The sequence below is a fragment of the Opisthocomus hoazin genome, chromosome 8, assembly GCF_030867145.1.
Source record: "Opisthocomus hoazin isolate bOpiHoa1 chromosome 8, bOpiHoa1.hap1, whole genome shotgun sequence".
In the NCBI taxonomy this organism is placed as follows: Eukaryota; Metazoa; Chordata; class Aves; order Opisthocomiformes; family Opisthocomidae; genus Opisthocomus; species Opisthocomus hoazin.
Genome location: NC_134421.1, coordinates 63,335,519 through 63,357,267, shown reverse-complemented (window position 1 = coordinate 63,357,267; position 21,749 = coordinate 63,335,519). Strand labels below are relative to the sequence as shown.

At 39.8% G+C, this 21,749-nt stretch overlaps 1 protein-coding gene across 5 annotated transcripts in view; it reads left to right on the top strand.

Moving 5' to 3' along the window:
• Window positions 1–21,749, top strand: part of CACNA2D1 (calcium voltage-gated channel auxiliary subunit alpha2delta 1) — a 439,617-nt gene that overhangs the window by 203,917 nt on the left and 213,951 nt on the right. For all 5 annotated transcript variants that reach the window (XM_075427738.1, XM_075427739.1, XM_075427736.1 and 2 more), the window contains exon 4: window positions 4,867–4,926. In XM_075427738.1, coding sequence (XP_075283853.1) covers window positions 4,867–4,926 — 60 coding nt within the window. The remainder of the gene's footprint in view (window positions 1–4,866; window positions 4,927–21,749) is intronic.

Genomic DNA, 21,749 nt, shown 5'->3' with positions numbered 1-21,749 from the left:
TAAGAAATGCAAAAAAAAAAAAGATTTATTTCATTGTAATGAATATAATTGTAATTGGGCCATTAGCTGACAGAATTCTGTGCTGGCTAGGAGGAGATAAAGATATGACATACGAGCACAAAAATGAAGGCTGGAAGATGAATAGGCCTTCTAGGGAGTTGATCTTTACAGATCAGATAAAGATTCCTCAGGTCTCTCTCTGGCAGGCTGTGCTACATCAAAGGCTGTCTTTCAGAGCGAGTAACGTGTGCTTGGAATCTGGGGACAAGACCTTTGAAAATGGACAGTTTTGAGATTGACAGGCAGCTGTGCTTTGGGGGGGGTTGTGGGTTTTGTGTTTTTTTGTTTGTTTTTTTTTTGTGTTTAATCTTTTGTAATCTCTTTAAAAATGAAAGAAGAATTCATAGAGTGATGGAGTGAATAGCACTTGCATCTTATCTGTCTTTCCAAATAGCTATTTTGCTCTAAAGATAGCCATTCTCTTTGAAAGATTTAAGGAAATCTGATGGGAAGTAACTCTTGACTTCTTTAAAAGTTTGAATATAAATACTTATTTCTGGTCAAGGCATGATTGTTCCCTTATTGATGATCTAAGTATTCTGAAAGTTCCTGAAGACAACGCACCCTGAACAACGAATTTTTAGAAAACAGTAAGGCAGCAAAAAAAAAAAAAAAAAGAAACAGTTGCTTCATCTATTAACGTTTATTAAACAAATGTTTGTTTAACACAGTGTTTTCAAGCACCTTAAGTTTGACATCAGCTGCTGTGTCAATCACGCTGGCTAAATCTAGCATCAGCATGTAAAGACCAGGGGTTTTTTGAAATACCTTGAAGTAAGCCACAATGTTTCTGTTGCATGTTAGTTTTGTGCTTTGTCCCGTTTTCAGTCGTGTTTGCTTCTTCATCCCCTTTATCTAAAAAGGAGGTGTGAAAGAGCTTCAGTCAAGGCCGAAAACCCTTTCACAGCTTTCATCTTCACTGCATGTGTACAGAGGCATGGAGTAAGAACCCATTAAAGCCTAATATGCAGAAATATTGTTTTGCATGTTTATTTTAGAACCATTTCTGCGTATTTTCTTACATATAAAAATATGAATCTCAACAGTTTACTGTTTGCTAGGAAACCACTGTAGGGAACTGCAGTGGGTCATGGTGTTAAAGAATGCGTTGCCTTATTAAACTATATAATGAGAGGGAAGGTGGGCAGAGCTGGGTGTCAGCCCGCTGTTGGGTTGCTCCTCTGCAGGCGTTCTCTGGAGACTCTTCCATCACAACAGGGAAGGCATGACCTGGCATTTGCATGCCTCAGAAGGAAGCAGGCATCATTTCATTGCGAGAGATGAAAAACTACTCTCTCCTTGTGTCACTATAAAGGGCACAGATAACTGGAGTCTGCTTCTCAACCTAGCTATTTTTGACCCAGGAGTCTTGACTTCTTACTCTGGCTCTTAACAAAGCTCTCTCTGTGGAAAGGTGTCTCAGTTATTAGACTCCATGTTGCTATAGCAGCAAGGTTCTCCTTGCATAGAAATGAAAAACTTCCAAGAACACCTTAGCTTCGTATTGCATATGTGTACATATATTTTTTTTTTAGTTTAATACTCTTCCCTTATCTTTCCTAAAAATAGAAGGTATTATGCAGGAGAGAATAATACTGGTTTTTTGCCTGCACAGACTTCCTATCAATCAACCCATGTATTTAAAAAAAACCCACTTATTGAAAATTAAGTCCTTGCATGATCTGTGTCCTTGTGATAGCCTGCACATAAACATTGATGAATAGTCTTCTGCTGGACAGGAGCTGGGTGGTCAGAGTACTGTAGCAGTCTAGTCTTTGGGAAACGAACCTGTCTGGTTTTTACATACATGACTTACAGAACTGGAGAATCACAGGGTTGTTCTGTTGCAGTATTAGGAGGTGAAGATACAATAATTATCCTCATTTTGAGAGATCAAATGACTTATTATTGTGACCACTCAACTTACAGATTTATTCTAGTCCTGCCTAATAGCCACTATACCGACTGCTAATAATTTGTGTAGCATTTATAAGAATTGTTGATGGAAAAGTTGATCTGCTTCAGGGAAAACAATACTGGGTTGATATCAAGTTGGCTAGGCTTTAGTTCTATCTTTGACATAGGATACTAGGAAATACATTCTATATATACATTCCAGCTAAACTTTTGGGTGCATTCCAGCTAAATTTTTGGATGTAATTTTGAAAATTGGTCTAATAACTAGTGCAAAAAATAAATTGATTGTTATGCAGTAGAGCAAAATGCAGGGATCCTTCAGTCAAGCAGTAAGGAAGACATCAAATAAGTGTCTCAGGCTGTTGCTAGAGCCAGTGTGCATAGGCCTGGCTCATGGTCGTGTGTACTTCCAGTAAAGTGTTGGGTTTTGGTTTTTTGGAGTCAAGGAACAGCCGTTTTCTCATTGTTTGGTATTGTTTCTCTGTGACTGGTTGCTTGTGCTTTCATATGCACTTGGTTACTTTTAAGAGAGCTCTGTACATATACCCCAAATAATGACTTCTCATTTTGGAAGCTATTTTAAGGTATAGAGAGCTGTAGAAATTGCATGTAGAGTTATGTTAGTAGGTTACTTAGTTACAATGGGTTTGAACTTCAACCTGACTGAAAAAATCCTCAAAAAGAATAAGAACACAATATCTCCTTCGTGGGGAATATGCTTTTTTTCTCCATTTGAGACCAAAAAACTGCGAAACAACAAAACCATACAATTATAATTTTTTCATTTGCTTTTAGAATTTGCACTTTACAGTGCAGATTAGCTGAGGAATCTACCAACTTTTCATGGAGCTGAGGAATTTCAAGTGTGGCTGCAGTTCTCTCCATGCAGAATTCCTAGTAACGTTGATGCTCATTGCTTATTTCTCTTCATAATCCATCTGTCAGTTTGTGCGTTTGGGTGCCACTGTCTTCTGTGGAAAACAATTGCAGTTCTCTGGGTCCCATAAAGCAATGAAACAGGCTATGAGGGAAATCCGAGGGCAGTGTTAATGGCAGCTATCTACATGTGTAGTAAGTGTCATATCTTGCTTTGCTACAGTCTGTTGAAACCTGACTTAATCGTCTTGAACTCGTCGGAGGATAAGCAAGTTTAGATGCAGAACTGGCTAGACTGAGTGATGAAATTAGATGGACAAAATTGTTGTGGTGTATTACCAGAAAACTGAATATACTGTATAGGTAGCTGAGGTCTTTGTCCAGTGGGGCCAGGGAAGAGCTGTGCTATGCTTTTTCCCAGTGCAACGCATCAAATTATATTACAATTTTTCTTTTGGAAAGGTGGTGCTTGGCTGCCCTGGAGGGTACCTCCGGTTGGCAATGCCTGTATGATGCCAGTAACTTTCTATTAGCTAAGGATCATTTGAACTGACAATAAACCAAAGAAGTGGGGACACTGTTTTCTGGCAGCAGAGCATATAGGTTTGTTAGGGCTTTTTGTTTATATACGATAATTGCAAATGAAAAAGAAAGGAAAAAGTCCTAAGTTTTGCTTTGTGAAATTTATCATCTGGATAGCTGGCAGTGGGACTGCTCTCGTGGGATCGAATAACCTGGCGGCTGCTGTCCCGGCTGGGGGCTGAGGGGACGTTCTGATAGCACCGTCTCGGCGATTCCAGCTTATGTGAACTTGCTGGTCACACTCCTGCTGGTTGTTAGCAAGAACTGACAGCTGACCCAACTGAAAATGGCACTTAGACCGCCAGTTCATTTTGTGTAGGGGTTGCTCTGACTATTGAAAGGATCAGAAGGCTTACTGTGCACATGTCGATACACTATAAAGCATTTTCATCCCCAGTTATCTGGTGGATACAGCCGGGCTATAAAATAATTCAGTTCTCAAAGTGAGTCACTCTGCAATTAGGCCATGGCTGAGTCCGCGAGAACTCTGTTCACATCAGGTAGCTGCTCCTTCAGAGGGAGCTTGCTTGCTTGCAGGATGGGCACCTGCCTCCAGGGCTGCCGGCACAGGGGATGCTCTGTGCAGCTTGGCTGGAGTACACGCATTATGCTTGGTGACTCTTATATGCAGACTTGTAGTAAACTTCTCATAAGTGTGTGCAAACAGGTTTTTTTTTCAAAGCCTTTGTTTTGTATGAGGAGGGACATGTCACCAACCCAATGGATTTGTCTGTACACGAGATTGATTTGAAAGAGCATCATCTGATCATTCCTGTGCGCTGTGCTTTACTTCCCGTGGGGCTGAGTAGACAAACTGCATGTCTTTCAAATTAATTTAAACGGGAAAAATGCCCTCTAGGAGCATGCCTGTTACTCTCCAGCTGCTGACATGTATTCAGTCCATGGGACCAGACTACAGCTAGTCCAAATCACGGAGTTTTTATGGATCCCTAATAGAACTGACAGGGGATGTCAGTTCTTCCTCTAATTGAAGCTAAATAATTAAAGGGAGAAATTAATGTCCATAATACAGTGTTTTAAGATTCTAATAAATACTTGTCATTGGATGGTAGATTAAATGAATATTTATAAGGCAAGGTGGTGTGTGTAAGGAGAAAGTATTTTCGGAAGGATATTGATGGATTTTGAACTTAACTAGGACTTCTTAAATGACATTGAAATGAGGGTTAAGTTTTCTCATGCATGATTACAGTACTTAAATAAGAAAATAATACAGAAAATAGCATTTTTGAAATAAGGTGGTACATCTTTACTTAAATAGACATAATTATCAAGTAAGTGTAAAAAAGCATAGATATATAGAAAAATGTGTGGAGAAGACGTGTAGGAAGAAATTAAAGAAGAAAGGCTTTGCTATGTGTAGAATCAGTAAAGACTAAAATGTATGTCTACTCTCTCTTTGGTCTTCAGCGCCTCGCTAAAGAAGCAGAGAAGTACCAAGCATCACATCAGTGGAGGGATGAGTTTGGGGTAAGTTTCATTTTTTCTCCTGTTAACCTTCTTGGATTTATCCTCTTTGAAATTTTAACTATATTCTTACAAGTGTTGTTTATATATCCACCACAGAAGGAGGCATTGACTGTGAATGGGCATTTTATTTTATTCAGTAAATAGAGTCTCAGTATGGGTGTCTAGAGAATAAAGTGGACTTTTCACTTCAGGAACTCTCAGGGAGCGTCCCAGAGCTCAGGGATGTGGCTCCTGGTGTACACAAGACCTCTGTTTGTTTTGACATACAAGGAATGATTACAGAGAAGGCGTTTGAGTGACGGTCACTACCAGTTAAAAATGTGCTACTCCAAGCACTGAAACACAGAATCAGAGAAAAGATTTTTACAAGCTGTTTTTTTGCTTATGAGGTGGGAAAAAAGCATGAAAAAGCTTAATACAGAAGGATCTGGTTATCCACGTGACTGTCTATATTGGGAGTCATAGACTATTTTTTTAGAATACTTTTCAATACTTTGATAACTGCATCTCTTCAGTATTCTAGTACTGCTGAAAGAGGCCCTAACCTGGACAAACACTAAACTATCTTCTTCAATCACTTCAGGCTTCACTGAAAAACAAGTGAGATGATTGTAAATTGTACAACATTAATTCTTTATTACCAATGAAGTCACATTAATATTGTGCTGCATGATTATAAGCTTGTTAATTTTAGGCTACAGTTCCCTGCTAAGTGTCAAAGTCATTTATTATGCCTTCACTACCTGTTCCTTCAGAAATAAAAAACAGATGGTGCTTTTACGTGGTGCTGCTACAAACCTAGACTGTGTTTGCGCATCCACTAGCATCATAGCGGCACACAGTTAAACTCACAATGGTTTTCTGTAGCGTGCTCTCTGATCCAGTGTTCCTCACACACTTGGAGATGTGAAAACAGACAGACGTAAAAGATCCCTAAAGTCAGGCCAAATAATTCAGTAAGAGTGTCTGGCTTTAAAGAGTGCAGAGAGGGTCTGGACACGGCCTGAATGCGTGTAAGTGTGCTCTCTGCACAGACACAGCTCCTGATACACAGTGAAACACAGACCGCATATTCCATAGGGATGCAGTAGTGCGAATGCTGCAGCGACCTTTTCTGCTAATCTGTCTCTGTTTTGAATAGCAAACAAACCCCGCAGGTCTGATGGACTCAGTGCAGAATGGTGGGAATACAGTCAGATGCTCTTTCTGATCGTTTTGCTGCTTAGTGCACACACTGGCATCACATCGATGACACCATCTCAGCTTTTGGTTTTCATTTTGCCCTTTACTTGCAGCAGAAGTCGGTCATACCAGAGAGGCTTCTGGTCTTATTAGAATTCATTGCAAAGGAGAGATCTCAATGTAATTTTGAAATATGATTTTGTATTAATGTTGTGGCTCTGGCAAAGACTATGGTCAGAATAAAATTAAAAAAATGCAGTTGAATTTATAATGAAGTAACTGCAAACTGAGTTTGTGCTTTACTGTTTTGAATTTGGATGAGAACCCTGTGCACCATATAATAACCTTGACATTAGGTTATGCAATTAAATTTCAAATAAATGTATTAAGCCTCTTATAATTTAATTTGTTCCATTTTTGCCAGAAGTAATCTTTCTTCTCTTCTGGCTCACTTTTTAGAAAATGCCTGCTCAAATTAGTTTGCGCACAGATCTTTCTAATAAACTTAATTTTCAGTGGAAGATTCATTCTCCTAATGGCTGGGATGGAAAATAGAAGATATAATGTAAATCTTTCTGCACACGAGGGTTTTTAAAGTACTGCTGATAGCATTATGAATGGTCTACAAAGTTTATTTCTTGTCCAAAATTTGGTTTGGGGTGATGAAAGCCCCTCCAGCAGCATTGCATGTGAGTCACTGTAGAAAGAAACTCTTTGGGACAGTTTATTTCTGCTTCTAACAAGCTCATGATCAGCAGTGGTCTTGACAGTCAGATTGCAGCTGAATAATAACCTATGGAGTTTTAGGAGAAAATGTTACAAACGTTCCTTCTGGGAAGTAAGTATGGGCTGCCGTCAGTGGAAGAGCTCCAAAAGAGGAAGGGTAAAGAGGGCTGGCCATAATACCAAGGTCTATACAGAACTACAAGGGATGTGTCCATCAAAAGACTGCCAGAGTGCTTGTTCTAACACCCTATTCAAAATATGAATGTTTATTGCTGAGTTTGGCACAAAAGAAGCATGTAAGCATTAAAGATTTGTAAAGATTTTATTTGCAGGCTAATGTCACAGTATAACAAAAATTCAGCATCCTCAGATACGATTTGAAATAAACTAGGACAGGAAAAAATATTTGAAGATCCAAATTCTGTCCTACAGCCCCGTTTTTGTTTTTTCAGCTAATAATTTCATGTAAAGACTGTCAGAATTTTCTGAAGTTTTGAATTTGCTTGCCTTTTAGAAAAAATTTTGGGACTAAACCGTTGACAGAAACACAAATCCACATCTATTAAAATCCCTTTTCCCTACTATTTGTAATGGATTGAAAGTAGAATTTCTTCCAATATTTCTCTTACTATACTGTATTAAATTCCAGCTGCTTCAAGAAGACGAAGTAAAGAAAAAACAGAAGTGAAAATTTATGTTTTGCCTTTTTGATAATTCATAGAATCATAGAATCATGGAATGGTTTGGGTTGGAAGGGACCTTATAGATCATCTAGTTCCAGCTCCCCTGCCATGGACAGGGACACCTTCCACTAGACCAGGTTGCTCAAAGCCCCATCCAACCTGGCATTGAACACTGCCAGGGAGGGGGCAGCCACAGCTTCTCTGGGCAACCTGTGCCAGTGCCTCACCACCCTCACAGTAAAAGATTTCATCCTAATATCTAATCTAAATGTTTCCTCTTTTAGTTTAAAAGCATTACTCCTCATCCTGTACTTCTTGATGAAAAGTCCTTCCCCACCTTTTCTGTAGGCCCCTTTCAAGTACTAGAAGGCTGCTATAAGGTCTCCCTGCAGCCTTTTCTTCTGCAGGCTGAACAGCCCCAACTCCCTCAGCTTTTCCTTCTAGGTGAGGTGCTCCATCCCTCTGATCATCTTTGTGGCCTCCTCTGGACCCACTCCAACAGGTCCATGTCATTCCCATGCTGAGGGCTCCAGAGCTGGACGCAGGACTCCCAGGGGGGTCTCACCAGAGTGGAGCAGAGGGGCAGAATCCCCTCCCTCACCCTGCTGGCCACGCTGCTGGGGATGCAGCCCAGGATATGGTTGGCCTTCTGGGCTGCAAGCACATATTGTCAGCTCATATTCAGTTTTTCATCCACCAGTAACCCCAAGTCCTTCTCGGCAGGGCTGTTCTCAATCCACTCATTGCCAAGCCTGTGTATGTGCTTGAGATTGCCCCGATCCACATGCAGGACCTTGCACTTGGCCTTGTTGAATTTCACGAGTTTCACAAGGGCCCATTTCTGTAGCCAGGTCCCTCTGGGTGCCATCGCTTCCCTCTAGAGTATTGACCACACCACTCAACTTGGTGTCATCCACAAACTTGCTGAGGGTACACTCAATCCCACTGTCCCTGTCCCTGACAAAGACGTTAAATAATACTGGTCCCGATACACACCCCTGAGGGACACTGCTCGTCACTGGTTTCCACTCTTTGAGTGCAACCAACCAGCCAATTCCTTACCCACCGAGTGGCCCATCCATCCAATCCATGTCTCCCCAATTTAGAGACAAGGATGTTGTGTGTGACAGTGGAAAATGCATTGCACAAGCCCGGGTAGATGGCATCAGTCACTCTTGCCTTCACCGATGCTATAACACTGTCGTAGAAGGCTACCAAATTTGCCAGGCACAGTTTGCCTGCAGTGAAGTCATGCTGGCTGTCTTGAATCACCTTTCTGTCCTCTATGTGCCTTAGCATAGATTCCAGGAGGATCTGCTCCATGATCTTGCCAGGATCAATAGTTTAAGGAATCTTTACTACAGTTTAAGAAGTTTTAAATTTTATTTTGGTTTTGTCTGAAATATTCTGTTTGTGTTTACCAAAACAAAAAATAACCATGAACATAGAAGTCTGAGATTGATATTAATTTGAATCTGGGATGTTGTGACCGAGCATCTTACTGAAGAGCAAATGTCTGGTGTTAGTTGAAGTATTTTCATACTCCTATCCCTCTGTCACCTTGCATAGCTTTCTAAATACACAGATTGACCCTGGGGGCTATATGTATTCTTTTTATTAATAAATGAATGTTTGTCAGGTGTATACTGAATGTCTCAATACCAAAGAAAAAAAATCTGAAATGAGTTAAGAGCAAGTATCTTACAAATTTATCATTGGTTTTTAGCTAAGTGACAGAAATAAAGATCATAATGGATTTTGGAATTTTGCATTGATAATTAAATATCCAAATAACTTTGGCAATTACTAATTAGTTTACTAAAAAATGCAAAGTGATTAAAAGGATTATTAATTAAGAATAATAATTAAGAATACTGAATGTCTTCTGAGTAAAAAAGGAAAAAAAATCATTGGTATTGGATTGTAACATGTTGTTTCCCAATTAAGCACAAAGTCAATTAAAATATCTGAACTGCGGTTTTCATCTACTGCCTTAAAATAATGTGTACCTGCTAGAAAACTATTAAGTCTTTAGAGAATATTTGTGAGGTTTATGAGAGCAAATACAAAGTGCTTTGCTTTAGGCAAATAAAAATGCCATGCTCTGCTTCCTCCTCCATTGGTCTTGCCCAATTCCCTAGCTGCAAGTGCAGCTGGAGAAATAAAACCTACTTAAACATTTTTAGATTAAAGCAGTTACAAGTCAGAGGTAAAAACTAATATTTCTAAATGAAGCAGCCTTGTCAGTTTGAATTTTCTTGTATGCTGCAGAGTGAAAGGCGGGTCGTTTTGACACTTGTGATGGTCCAATTATTTTTCTGGCATGGAGAGTCTTAAAAAAAATTGTACGTGAATTGGAAGGAGGGGAGAATTTTGTATGAAATGATTGCTGTTATTCCCCAAATGGATCTTCTACAATTACATTTGATACCACGTTTGATTGCTTTGCAATGGTTGGTTAACTAAAGCAATTTTGTTTCCAGTTGGGTTGCAATATTAATTGTACTTACACACGTATAAACATAAGGGATATCTCATTTGTATTTTAGCATGGGGAGTCTTTATGGATGGCCTATTAACATCCACTTATTTATATGAAGACTGAAACTCAGACTTTTAGGAATTAATTATCACATTAAAATGCAACATGAAAAATCCTTTCGATATGCCTTTTAACCAATAGGGTCATTTTATATTCTTCTCTATAAAAGGTGATTTTCTGAAGTCCTGGTATTTCTGAGACAGCGTTTGCTGTGATGATAATGTGTAGGCTGGTGTTTATGTACCAACTGGGCTTAAAAGTAAAGACAAAAAGTCATGGAAATATTACTTTGGAATTATGACTTTTTTTTTTCTACTACAAATATTGGCTGCATAAAACTGTAGTGAAAAGTTGCTCAGCAAAGAAATGGAAGATAAAAGGATAACTGAGATGAAACGAGTCTCGCATCACAAGAGCTGATCCAAGAGGTGACCTGCAAGAGCAGAGCAGTAGTAGGCACCTCTCTGCGCTTGTCATGTCTTGCCATTGAAGATTTTCATGACTGCCTGTAATTTATGTTACGACAATGCTAAAACATTACCTCTTAAAAGCCTTAAAACAAGCAAATGAAACACCAAACTTTCAACTTTAATGCCACTTCTTTCTGAAGAGGCAGTTTAGCAAACACCCTTGGTCTTTTGAAAGAGAGAGAAACTCTGTGAAGAAAACAGACTCGAGTTCTTCTGCTCTCAGACCATCAGAGAGAGGACATAGCTGTCTCACGGCTCGCGCCTCTGACAGTCCTCCTGGGTCCAAAGAGCGTCTGTGGGAGATGACACTGGTTAGATTTGGCTCCCACTCTGGGGCACGGGGAACCAGCCCCCACAGGCACAAAGCAGGTGTGGGGTCCTTTCCCAGTGAATCTGTGTATTCTTTATAATTTTCTGGAAGTTCTAATGACACTAAACATGGGCAAAGTGTCAAAGCTGTCTGTGTATTCACTCAGCGCTCTGATCGAAAACCCAGTGAAATAAATCTTCCATTTATTTTGATTCATTTTGGGTAGTGGCTCAGACTTCTAAAGCCTGTGTGATTGGGAAAAAAATGTGATAAATGAATGATTTACATTGACAGGCAGGTGATGGTCGAGGGTTTAGGGAGGATAATATTTTATTCTCTGAAGGGCTCTGTGCCACCTTCTTTTCTGTGACATGCAGCTTTTATTGGTGTATAATTTAAATGAAATGTGCCACATCTGACTGAAAGGAGGGAAATCACCTTTTTTCTGTCAGTGATTGTACTTGGACATCATTCTGCTCGGGGGAGAGAGCTCTGTGTGTGCACTGGGAGTGGTGGGAAGGTGAGGTGCAGAAGAAATAAGAATAATTCGTATTTACTCAAATTGTGTGGTTTTAGGGGCTGTTCTGAGCTTTATTTGATGCTTATCAAATCACACCTTTTTGATTCGTAAAAATGCACTGTGAGTATTGCAGGAACAGGCATTTCTGCAAATTTTTTCAATAGCACTTTCTCAGAAGGAGCCAGGAGACAGAGCAGTTACAGCCCTGGGAGCACTCTCACCTTACTTTCCTACGATCTCCATAATTAGTAAGAAGAGATTCATCTTAATGTAGAAATTCACTGTGAATGTGCCCGTGCTGAAGTCTGTCTGGAGACATGTGACAAGGGCTTCACCGGATGACTGCGGGATCCATCTGGCATTCCCTACCGGCAGCAGGATCCTGCTCTCTGCTCGTCCATCCCCAGCATCCTGCCCCTAATGCTTGGAGCCTTACTTTCACAAACTCTCAGCCATACCTTCTGGTTTACAAATTTCTAGGAGGCACCAGTTAGGTATAAGAAATACATCTTAAAGGAAAAAAAAAATCCAGGTCATTAGAGAACTTTTTAAGGGTAATGCCTCCTGCTAGGTTGCCTGAAGTTTTACAACTCTGTAGACTCCTTCAGATGGGTCTGTGGGTCTGGAAATCATTGGCTTCCTCTAAAATCAGGGTTGCCATAGGAGAGCTCTTCCATGCTCTTGTTCCATTAGATAAGATGTAATGTGATCCTGTAGAAGGATAACCCCAACAGAAGTGTTAGTGTGATTAATAATTTGAATACATTTGTAATCGCATTTGTAATCCTTGATTTATATATTTTTTCACACTTTAGGAATGTTACACCAATTAGGAAGCTGATGAAGAACACAGCAAGTGGTGGCTTTACGATCGGAATCAGGATTACATATAAGCAGGGATTTTAAATGTGTAACTATAGAGGAGCTAGCTTTTCTGCTATATATTTGGTCTTTAGATTTCGTTATTTATCATCTTTTAATATGCTTACATGGAATATAGGAGTGTAACTTTATATTATAACTCATTGCAAGGATCTCGTCTGAGCAGTGAAGTGCTCCCTGGTAGGCAACTTGCCAAAAAAGCTTCTAGCATAAAGCGAAGATACACCTTCAGTCGTTGTTGAAGCTTTCAAGCGTTCAATTTTATCTGAAAAATCAAATATGTTAGAAGATATCTAATACTCTTTTTACTTATTGACCAGGAAACTCATTTAAAAAATGTGCAGCTTCTGAAAAAGGGGTGGAGGGAAGGAGCTGGGAATGAGAAAAAGAAAGGAAGGTGTGATTTCTCATTATTAGGACACCATATATATGCATTATCACCTTCGTTTGAATGAGGCTTTAATGTGCTTTCTGGACAAACATCTTATTAAAAGCAAGATGTACTATTGTACTCAGTTTATTAACACCCTGTAGGTTCTTTAGTTTACAATAGAGAGGTATGATATGTTAAGAAAAGCTTTCTGCAGGCTGCTGTTGTGCATATTTTCCAAGAGGTCGTTGAATTAGTAACACAGATGAAGTGAACCAGTTTTTTGATTTTACCTTTGGCCTTCAAATTCAGTTGCTAACATAAATCTGTCATAAGTAATTCTCAGCATTGCTTTATTACCTTTGGTGAATCTGTAAAATTAATTAGAAATGGACTTCAGGGATGCTGTTTATTTTGTCTGTAAGCTTCTTTACCAGATATTTTCAGTTCAAAACTAACTGTATCTTCCTCCTTGATTCGTTCTTGCCAGTATGACTAGGATCTAACTAGTTTCTTCTGTTTCCATCATCTCCTAGGGAAATTCATTTCCCCCCATTGCCCATCACATCCAAGTTATCCTGACTCATTTTTATGTTGAATTTAGGAAATATACTGATGTTTTGGAAATAGGAGTATTAACTTACTTAACTCTGCTGGTTTTGCATTACTAATAGAGGAGAGAATGTCTTTTTTTTTAATTAAAAGAAAAAAACCTGATATAACTAAATACGCACAAAAAGACAGTAACATTCAAATACAGCTTTTCATAATGGAGGCGGAATTATAAAAGACTGAGAAATTCAGAAGATATTAAAAAGTTTTGATTCTTACTTCAGAGAAGGAATGCCATTTAAAATAGCAAACCTTAGAGTTTTAGGTTTTTTTAAAGCAAATTAGACCCAAAATGTTTTTAAAATGTTTCCAGTTAAAAGGGGAAAATACTGGGAACATATAGATAAGGGTTTAGGACTATATATATTATTTCATATAAAAATAGAACCTTTCTGAAATTTTGAGATGAGTGGGTTGGATTTTTGGAGGTAGAGTTATTTGTTGCTTTCTTCACTCCATTTCCTTTTATTTTTTCAAATGGCAAAACCACAGGAGTCGTGCAGGCCATGAGAGCTTACCTTATTATTTTGCAACAGGATTCCTGTAAGATACTAGATGAAAATTCAGCTGACAAGTCACCTTGTCTTTGTCACAACTCATCATCTTTAGAAAGAGAAAAAGAAGCTAACACGGAAGCTGGAAGGTTTACGCATTTAAAAGTTTGTAGGCCTCAGAGACGTCGTGAAATACCATGCCAAAAAAAAGGAGACAAAAACTAATGGCTTAAGAAAATTTCTAAAACATTGGCATGTTCCAAACATGTACTCGAAGTATACCACCAAGAAGTGATGTTCAAAGAGCAGTGGCTTGTGCAGTAGTTGAAAACAGAGAAGGTTTCATGTCTGTAGTATTTTGCTGTTGAAATACAGTAGAAATTTTAATAAGAGTTTCATTCTTCATAGGCTTTAAAATGCTCTGGGAGTACTAGACAATCCTATTATTAAGAGCTGCATTTTGCTCAAAGGATTCAGGAATTCTTAGCCTGCCAGCTCCTGAGTGTAGTGTAATTGTCATTAGAATTTGAACAAAAGGAGAAATTGTGGCTCTTTTTATGCACTGAAAATGGTGCTGTGTGATTCAAGTAGTGGCAGGTATTTCTGTAGGCTTCCCACAAAGCAAGAGATGTGCGTAACATGGAGCAGACCCTCATTCTATTTTCATTTTCCCATTTGGTAGTCCCAAATTATACTACACTGAAGCACTGTGTATCGTAACTGCCTTGAAAATCTGAAGAATAAATATAAATATAACTATGCTAGTCCAGAACAGTTCTTTGCTTTTAAAAATGGATGAATAATCCCTGATGAATTATTAATTCTGGTAGGATTCTCTTCTTACTCCTTTGGGCGTTACCACTCCTCAAGAGAGGAACTTCAGTTTTGCATTTCTTAAGAATTACACATGGGAACAGTAAAACTAAGGAGCTTGACTCTATTGATATTTTTCTGTGCTTGCACAAAATTCTGGTGTTTTCTCCTGATAAAACTTTTTATGCTTTGTGTGTGATTTTTTCCCACCTAAAAAGTGAAAGAAGACTTCCAGCAAAAGTTTGCTACCAAACTGAATGATCTCCATATAGGCAAATTTATTTTCATCTAAATTGCTATGGGCACAGTCATTTAAATGACTTCTAGACTTAAAGTATTCTAAAGTACTTGTTGAGGAAGTATGTAGTCTTGCCATAGCACTTCACCACCTTTCAGGTGGAATGTTTTGGTTTTATTTTACTGATATATACAGGTATTTTGTGCTAGCGTTGTGTTACTGCAGCAAAGTGGGGTTTTTTTATTATTTTGGTGAGGGATACCAGCAGAAAAAAACACAGATTGGATTAAGGCTGAAGTCTTTTCAAAAATATTATCAATACATATGTTAATCCCTTAGTGACGGTTGTTGCTGTTTCTTCTGCTGACGGCTGACCTGTAGATATTCTTTTTCTTGTTATAGGGGAGCACAGGACATTGGAGATCTAATTCCAAACACTTCCAGTCTCGCACTTGGGCTGTCTCTTTTTTTTTCTTCACCAAATGCAATTCTGCCTCAAAGCTTTCCTTCAACTGAATACAATTAATAAGATTTGGTACTGGGGAAAACATAGTAAGCCCTGGCACAGCACACGTATGACACTACAAAACAACAACACTCTTAACTATAGTCTTCTCTGTGTAAGACGTTTATGAAACATGTCTGTAAAGATTTGCTGATATTAACATTGCTGCATAAGACTTTCAGCTGATTTAAGTCAGTTCTGAGATTCGGCATTCAAGGTGGAGAGTTGATGTTTAAATGTATGAATGGTAAAAAGGAAAACTGGTGGGTAATGCAGGAGATGAGGATCACAGATCAGTTTTGAGTAGAGCCTGGGGCTTGCCTAAAGCTGTGGCTCATCTGGCACTTTCTAACTCCTGTGAAGTGTCAGGTAGGGAGTGAAAAGTGGAGTGCCAGCAATGCCAGCCTGACTACTGTGAAAGGCTTTTGTAGGTGAAGTGACCCCATGGTAGCAGAAAGAATCTAGAATCTGCATGTTTTCCTGTGCTTAACCCATTCTGGTTAGTGCATATGTCATGCACAGAAGGGGAGGGAATCTTAATTCTGGCTCCATGAGGCAATTTGCTAAGAAATAAGCTCGAGATTGGAACTGGACTGCATTTCTAACGCTTACATCTATATATCTATACTGTTGAATAAAACAAATCTATGGACCTGACTGTTGGACCAAGTGGCATAGATTGTCAGTGGTCAAACTAGACTTCGTCTTGTGACTTCTCTTGCTGATATCCAGGAGGCTCGAAGTCATAATACGTGTGTGCATATTTGTGTACTTTTCTGCTCAAAGTTTCTGCAATAATGTGAAGAAGGTGGTGCAGCTTAGAAAATAATATTTTCAAGGCATGAGACTAGGGAGTTTGCATGCTTCAGGTGCTACATCTGTTACATCAGGGGGTGTAAGAGTATTGGAGGGTATAAAACCTGTTGCGATAACAGTGGAGGTGTGTAGAAAGCGAGGCAGGGTATAACCTCATATAGGCTTGCCTGCACAGTCAGTTGAGAACAGTTCCTGGTGCATGCTATGCTGCAGAACGTGTCTGGACGTTACTTAGGTGTCCTGGAGGCGGCTGGAACAAGCACAGCATGGATGAGCCGCAGTCTGCGGTCAGGATTGATCCATGTTTTAGTCTGAAACATAGACATCATACTCTCTGTGCAGAATAAAGCATGGTCTGTCCTAAAATGTATCATAGTTACAGATCAGTAAACAGCCTGTATCAGGAATAAACACCAAGAGGAGATGCTGTTCAAGAAAACAATTTTTCTTTAGAGCAATAGATATATAGCAGTAATGGATAAGTTTAGTTTGGAAAATAGAAGAAGAAACATCGAAGGAAAAATCCATCAGTTTAATGAGTTTCTTGGACATTCTGCCAGCAACAGTGGAGCAAATATCCCTCTATTCTTATGGAAAAAACCCCCGATATTGTGAATTATCTTATAATTATGAATGATGAATACTGCTTTTATGAAAAAGAACTGTAACATGGACAGCATGACTGGATTTCATTTGCAGATTCGTATCAGTAGGTTTTGCTGACACAAGGATAGTTCACTGAAGTGGTTACGTGCACTAGTGAGAGTAAAGCAGTGCAAATCCTTTCATCTAACAGAACTTCAGGTATGTTTGTCAAGAACAGGATGCACTTAATTCATTCACCTCCTTGTGTCATCTGTATATTGATAAGGAAATACTAAAAGAAATATAACTGAATACGTCAAACCCTTTTATCTATGCATGAGAGCTCTTCAGTACTATATTTTCAAGTGTTTTAAATGCTTTAATATGAAACAGAGCAAATATTTTTCTTTATTGCTTCAAGATAACAAGGGTTAAAGCTTGCACATTTCTGAGATATTAGATATGCTTCTTCTTATTTCTCAGTGTTCATAAACAAGGTTGAGGTGACATTTAAAGAATCAGGCAAGGTATAAGCTTAAACTAATTCTACTTGAATAGGTGGGAGGTATGTATGTGCATATATCAAATGCATAAATTTTCCTCTCTGTGTGGACTTGTACATGTATTTATATATGTATCTAAATGTACACATGCATAAAAAGATCCTCTAGTAGTGTGTGCATGTGTTTGTGTCTATAAACAGGTGCACACTGTTAGGTGAGTGCCTGTTTTGCAGGTCTGCAAGGGACTGATAGTGGGGTTCAGATACTTCAAGAACACAAGCAGTTAAACTAGTACGTGCCCATGCTTGTGAAATTTTCTCTCTGTCATGTTTTAAAGACTGGGAATATCTGAGCAGAAGTGAACATACAAGCAGAGAAAACATAAGAGGTAGTTTCAGTGAGTCTCTGCACTGGCATTCCGGGTTTGCAGGTGTCTCTTATTTTCAGTCCATTGTGTCCAAATAACAGACAGACTGTGGTGGGCTCACCGGGGTGGTGGGGTTTAGGATAATGCTGATAAAGTGTATTACCTCATGGCATAAGTATTTAGGGGTATTTGCAGTACAAGTCCTCCTGAAATAGTTTTGGAGGACCTTCCCAGGCAATGAGAAGCTAAGTGAGGATGGCTTCTGCTCATATAATTTTCTGGAGCCGTGAGAGTTATCAGCCCATCCCATTCAGTAAAATTCCTAAAGTCAAAACAAAACAAAAGAAGCTTTGGCAAGGTGTATGGCAAAGTTTATACCCTGAGCGGTGTGGAAGGCAGAAGGGGGCAGGGAAGGGAGGGGGAAGAGGCCCAGGAAGTTTTGGCAGTTGCCAGAGAGGTCACCGATGGACAAGGTTTGGGGATGACTCCTTCGCTGCAATTGTCTCCTGCCTTGCCGCCCAGTTTTCACCTCCGTGTCTTTCCTGATGTGAACGTGGCATCACCCTTGACAAGACACTTCATCCTTTTTTGCAGCATTCCTTCTTCTTTCCTCTTCAGCCAAAGTTTCCCATTTTCCAGTATCCCTTCTTAAACACCCGCAGTGTCTTCCTCTTCGGCTTCCTGAAGTCTCAGGTCACGCCTCTGTAGGACTGTGCAATGGTGCTGTTGAGACCTGTGCTGAAATAGTCCTCAAGCACGACAGGGTAAATTTTGAGACAAAAAATAATGCATCTCTTCAAACTCGAGTCAATTTAACATACTCCCTCCATACTCTCTTCTTCAGTAACCTTTTTGGTTAGCTATGCAGGAACCTTTTTCACTGCCTGTCTTTTTCGTCAAATACCTGTCTTAATTTCACTTTGAATAACAGATACCTATTTCTCTTGTTTGAAATTTCCCTCATTGACTCTTTCCTCGTATCTTCTGTTATTTTTCTATCTGTCCACCTTGAATTTTAGAAAAGAGATGAATTTCAAGGAAGTGCTGAACAGTACAAGAATTATAAAGTGAATTATGCAAAGTGGAAGAGCCCGAGCCTACATGTGTTACTATAGATTCTGGTGGGAGTGCTAAAATGCTGAGAACTTCAATACTGCTCTGCCTAGAATAAGAGCTATATGTATTAGTTTTAAAACATTTTTGAAATTGTGTGCTATTTCTGAACTAGGAAGGTGTGCAAATTCAGAACTATCTGATTCCTTCTCCGAGTTGTTAAAACCCAGGGCTGTTCTGCCTTCTGTCCCTGGCAGGACCAGGGAGAATCAGAAGAAACAGGCGAACCTGGAGCATTAAATCCCAAGCGGTCGCCGAGGATCCAGGCTTGTGGCTCACGCTGCTGGGAGCGTGGGTGCGGGCTGGGCCTGAGGGTGGTTTTAAGGAAAAGCACGTTCTTCCAAGGGGAGATCGTTGTCCTCTCCATCCTGCTGACAGCCAGCAGCTGCCAGTCTGGCTTTGCAAGGTTTTGATATAATCAAAGCCGGCTTTGCCTGCATTCTACTGCCCTTGTATCCCAACACACTGTATAGCTGACAGCTTTGCCTGTGCTTAGTCTGGCTCTGAGGGTATGGGGGCATTTTTGGTAGCAATGACTATATCGAAAAGGGAAATAATATCTGATCTTATTACAACTCGGTTTTTAAAGTTTCTTATCTGGCAGTGAGTGGAAGCAGACAATGTGGGTGGCTGGTTTTTTTATAAGTATGGAAATCAGTCTGGGGAAAAATGCTGGCACAGATATTCCAAACCCTCTTTCCAATTAAAAAAATAAGAAAGAAATACAAAAAAAGTACAAAACAGGAAAGCAAACGAACAAGCAAACAAACAAACAAGCAAACAATCAACCCACAGTTTCTGTTCTTCATTCCGAGGACGCAGCTGGAGTCAGATTAAAGCTGCCATGGACTGAACCAGGTGATCTGAGCTTACAAAATGACATTGTCTGTTTTGTAAGTAAAATAAAGTATTAGAGAGCAAATGAAGTATTAAGGTGGCAATACTGGTTTACTTCAGTTCTTTAAGGCAGAAAATTGTGGGGTTTTAAGTGTTTTAAACTTTTTTATTCTAGTTTATCTGCAAAATTCCCCTGTTACCTAATACTAATTTTCTGTTATGTCAGATGTGATAGGAGTGATGGCTGAATTCTGGGTGAAATGATAAGTACTTGATTTACTTAAAATTTGGGTTGGGCTTAGGAAAGAATTTTGGAAAGTGGCTACAGCAGGGTCAGAAAAAGCTGGGAAGGCATAGCTGGGTCAGGCGTCAGTGAGGGCTGGCTGGAGCCAGCGGTGGCCCGTGGGGCAGCCCCACAGGGCTGGCCAGGGCGGGCAGGGCTGGGTGCTGCTCATGGGGCCCATCCATGGTTCCAGACGTGGGGAGCGAAGAAGCAAACCCGAGGTCCATCTCGGGGCTACCAGCAGAAGGAGAAGGGCTGGATGAGCTGGATCTGAGCTGCAGTGCATGTCCCAGGGGTCTCTTGTGGGGTGGAGGTCTGTCTAGGCTGTGAGGCCAGCTGGAATCGGGTTCCCGGGACCTTGGGCAGCCCAGGGGTCCCTGAGATGCTACTCCGTGCCAGGCTGGCCCTAAGGGCTGCAGGGCTTGGGAGACAGCTCCTCCGTGGGCGGGTGTCAGCAAATGCAGAGTGCCAGCTGCCTCTACCATTGCAGGGTGCAGACAAGATGCAATTAGTTCTTATCCCTATCTTACTGAAAGAGAAAAGATTAAAAAAAAAAATGGGGAGTTCTTCAAAGGGAAAGAAAAAGAAAAGACCACAGCCAGGGTTAAAAAGACACAATCCTTGTTTCTGGTTCTTTGCACGATTCCAGATTAATAGCCAAACAAAAATGTGAAATAAGCCATAATGTATTTTAGCTAAATCAATTTGTAATCATGCATGTTTTTCTTTATATAAACTTGTGTTTGAGCATCTTGCTTTTTACTGTTACTACTTCTACTATTTCTCAGTTTTTACTGTTAGAAAATTAATTTACATAAAGTGTATAAAAACACAAGGCAATTAAAGAAGAATCTGATTCTGGTTTTGTTGGCTTTTTTTCCTCTTTTACTTGTATCCTGGACTGCTCTGTTTCATTTAGTACTGAACTATTGGAGCAGCGTCCAGAAAAGCATCGAAGGAGGTAGCTAGCATCTGGTTTCCTTTATTTCTATTTGTTCCCTGTTTTCAAAGGACATTTGCTTTGGTAGTTTTTACCTGTGTTTCATAGTACTTGGAGGGGAAGAAGTAAAAGCAAGAAAGAACCCCTCTACTATCTCTAGAAGATGACAGGACTGAGTGGTGAAAAGAAATCTTATCCTTGCACTATTAGCAAAAGAATGTGAAGTCTTTTGAAATCGCCCAGTTCCCTGTCAAGTGATGTGCGAGGTTCCCTGCAGTCGAGCAGCTCGTGGCTGTGATGGTGCAAATGTTCGTCCAAGCACCTTACCCTGTTGCCTCACCCGTGACGGCTTGCTCAGGAATTTGGGTGTCTCCGTGCTTCTTTGCAGTTTGTGGCATAAGCACCAAATAAATGGGGAGCTAAAGCCCCTGTCATCATCCCTGGAAGAAATCACAAATAACTTTTCATTTAGTGCAGTTATTAAGGCAGGGAGTGAGAAACATAACAGCAAGATGTTTATACAGCTCTTAAATCTCACTGCTCTTCTGCATAAATTCCAGCATCCCAGTGTAATATATCCAATAATTAAGAAGAAAAGTAATTATGTTTTAATTATTTTTGATACGGTCCTTTTGCTTGTAGTGATTAACTGGAAAAGTCTTCACCATTTTATGTTAAACAGTAAAATGAATGACATTTTCCAGCTGCTGGCTTGTCTCATGCTGCTGAACTGCTTCCGAAAGAAGGGGTACTCCTGAGCTTTGCGTTCCTGCAGTGACGGAGTGCAAGCCATGCACAACACGGATGTCAAAGCGGCGTAATTAAATTATGATTGCTTCTGTTCTATATTAATTAGGTGAACATGGATATTTCTTAAGGCCTGGTAACTGCTGTCTGTAGTTACTTTCCTTCTAAAGCATCAGAGATCTAGCAAAATCGTTTAAAGTAAGATCTTAATGAAGCGGGTAAGAAAGAGGCCCGTTGAAATAAGTAACAGTCAGTATGCCAGACACGTTTGTTCTGTGCATGAAC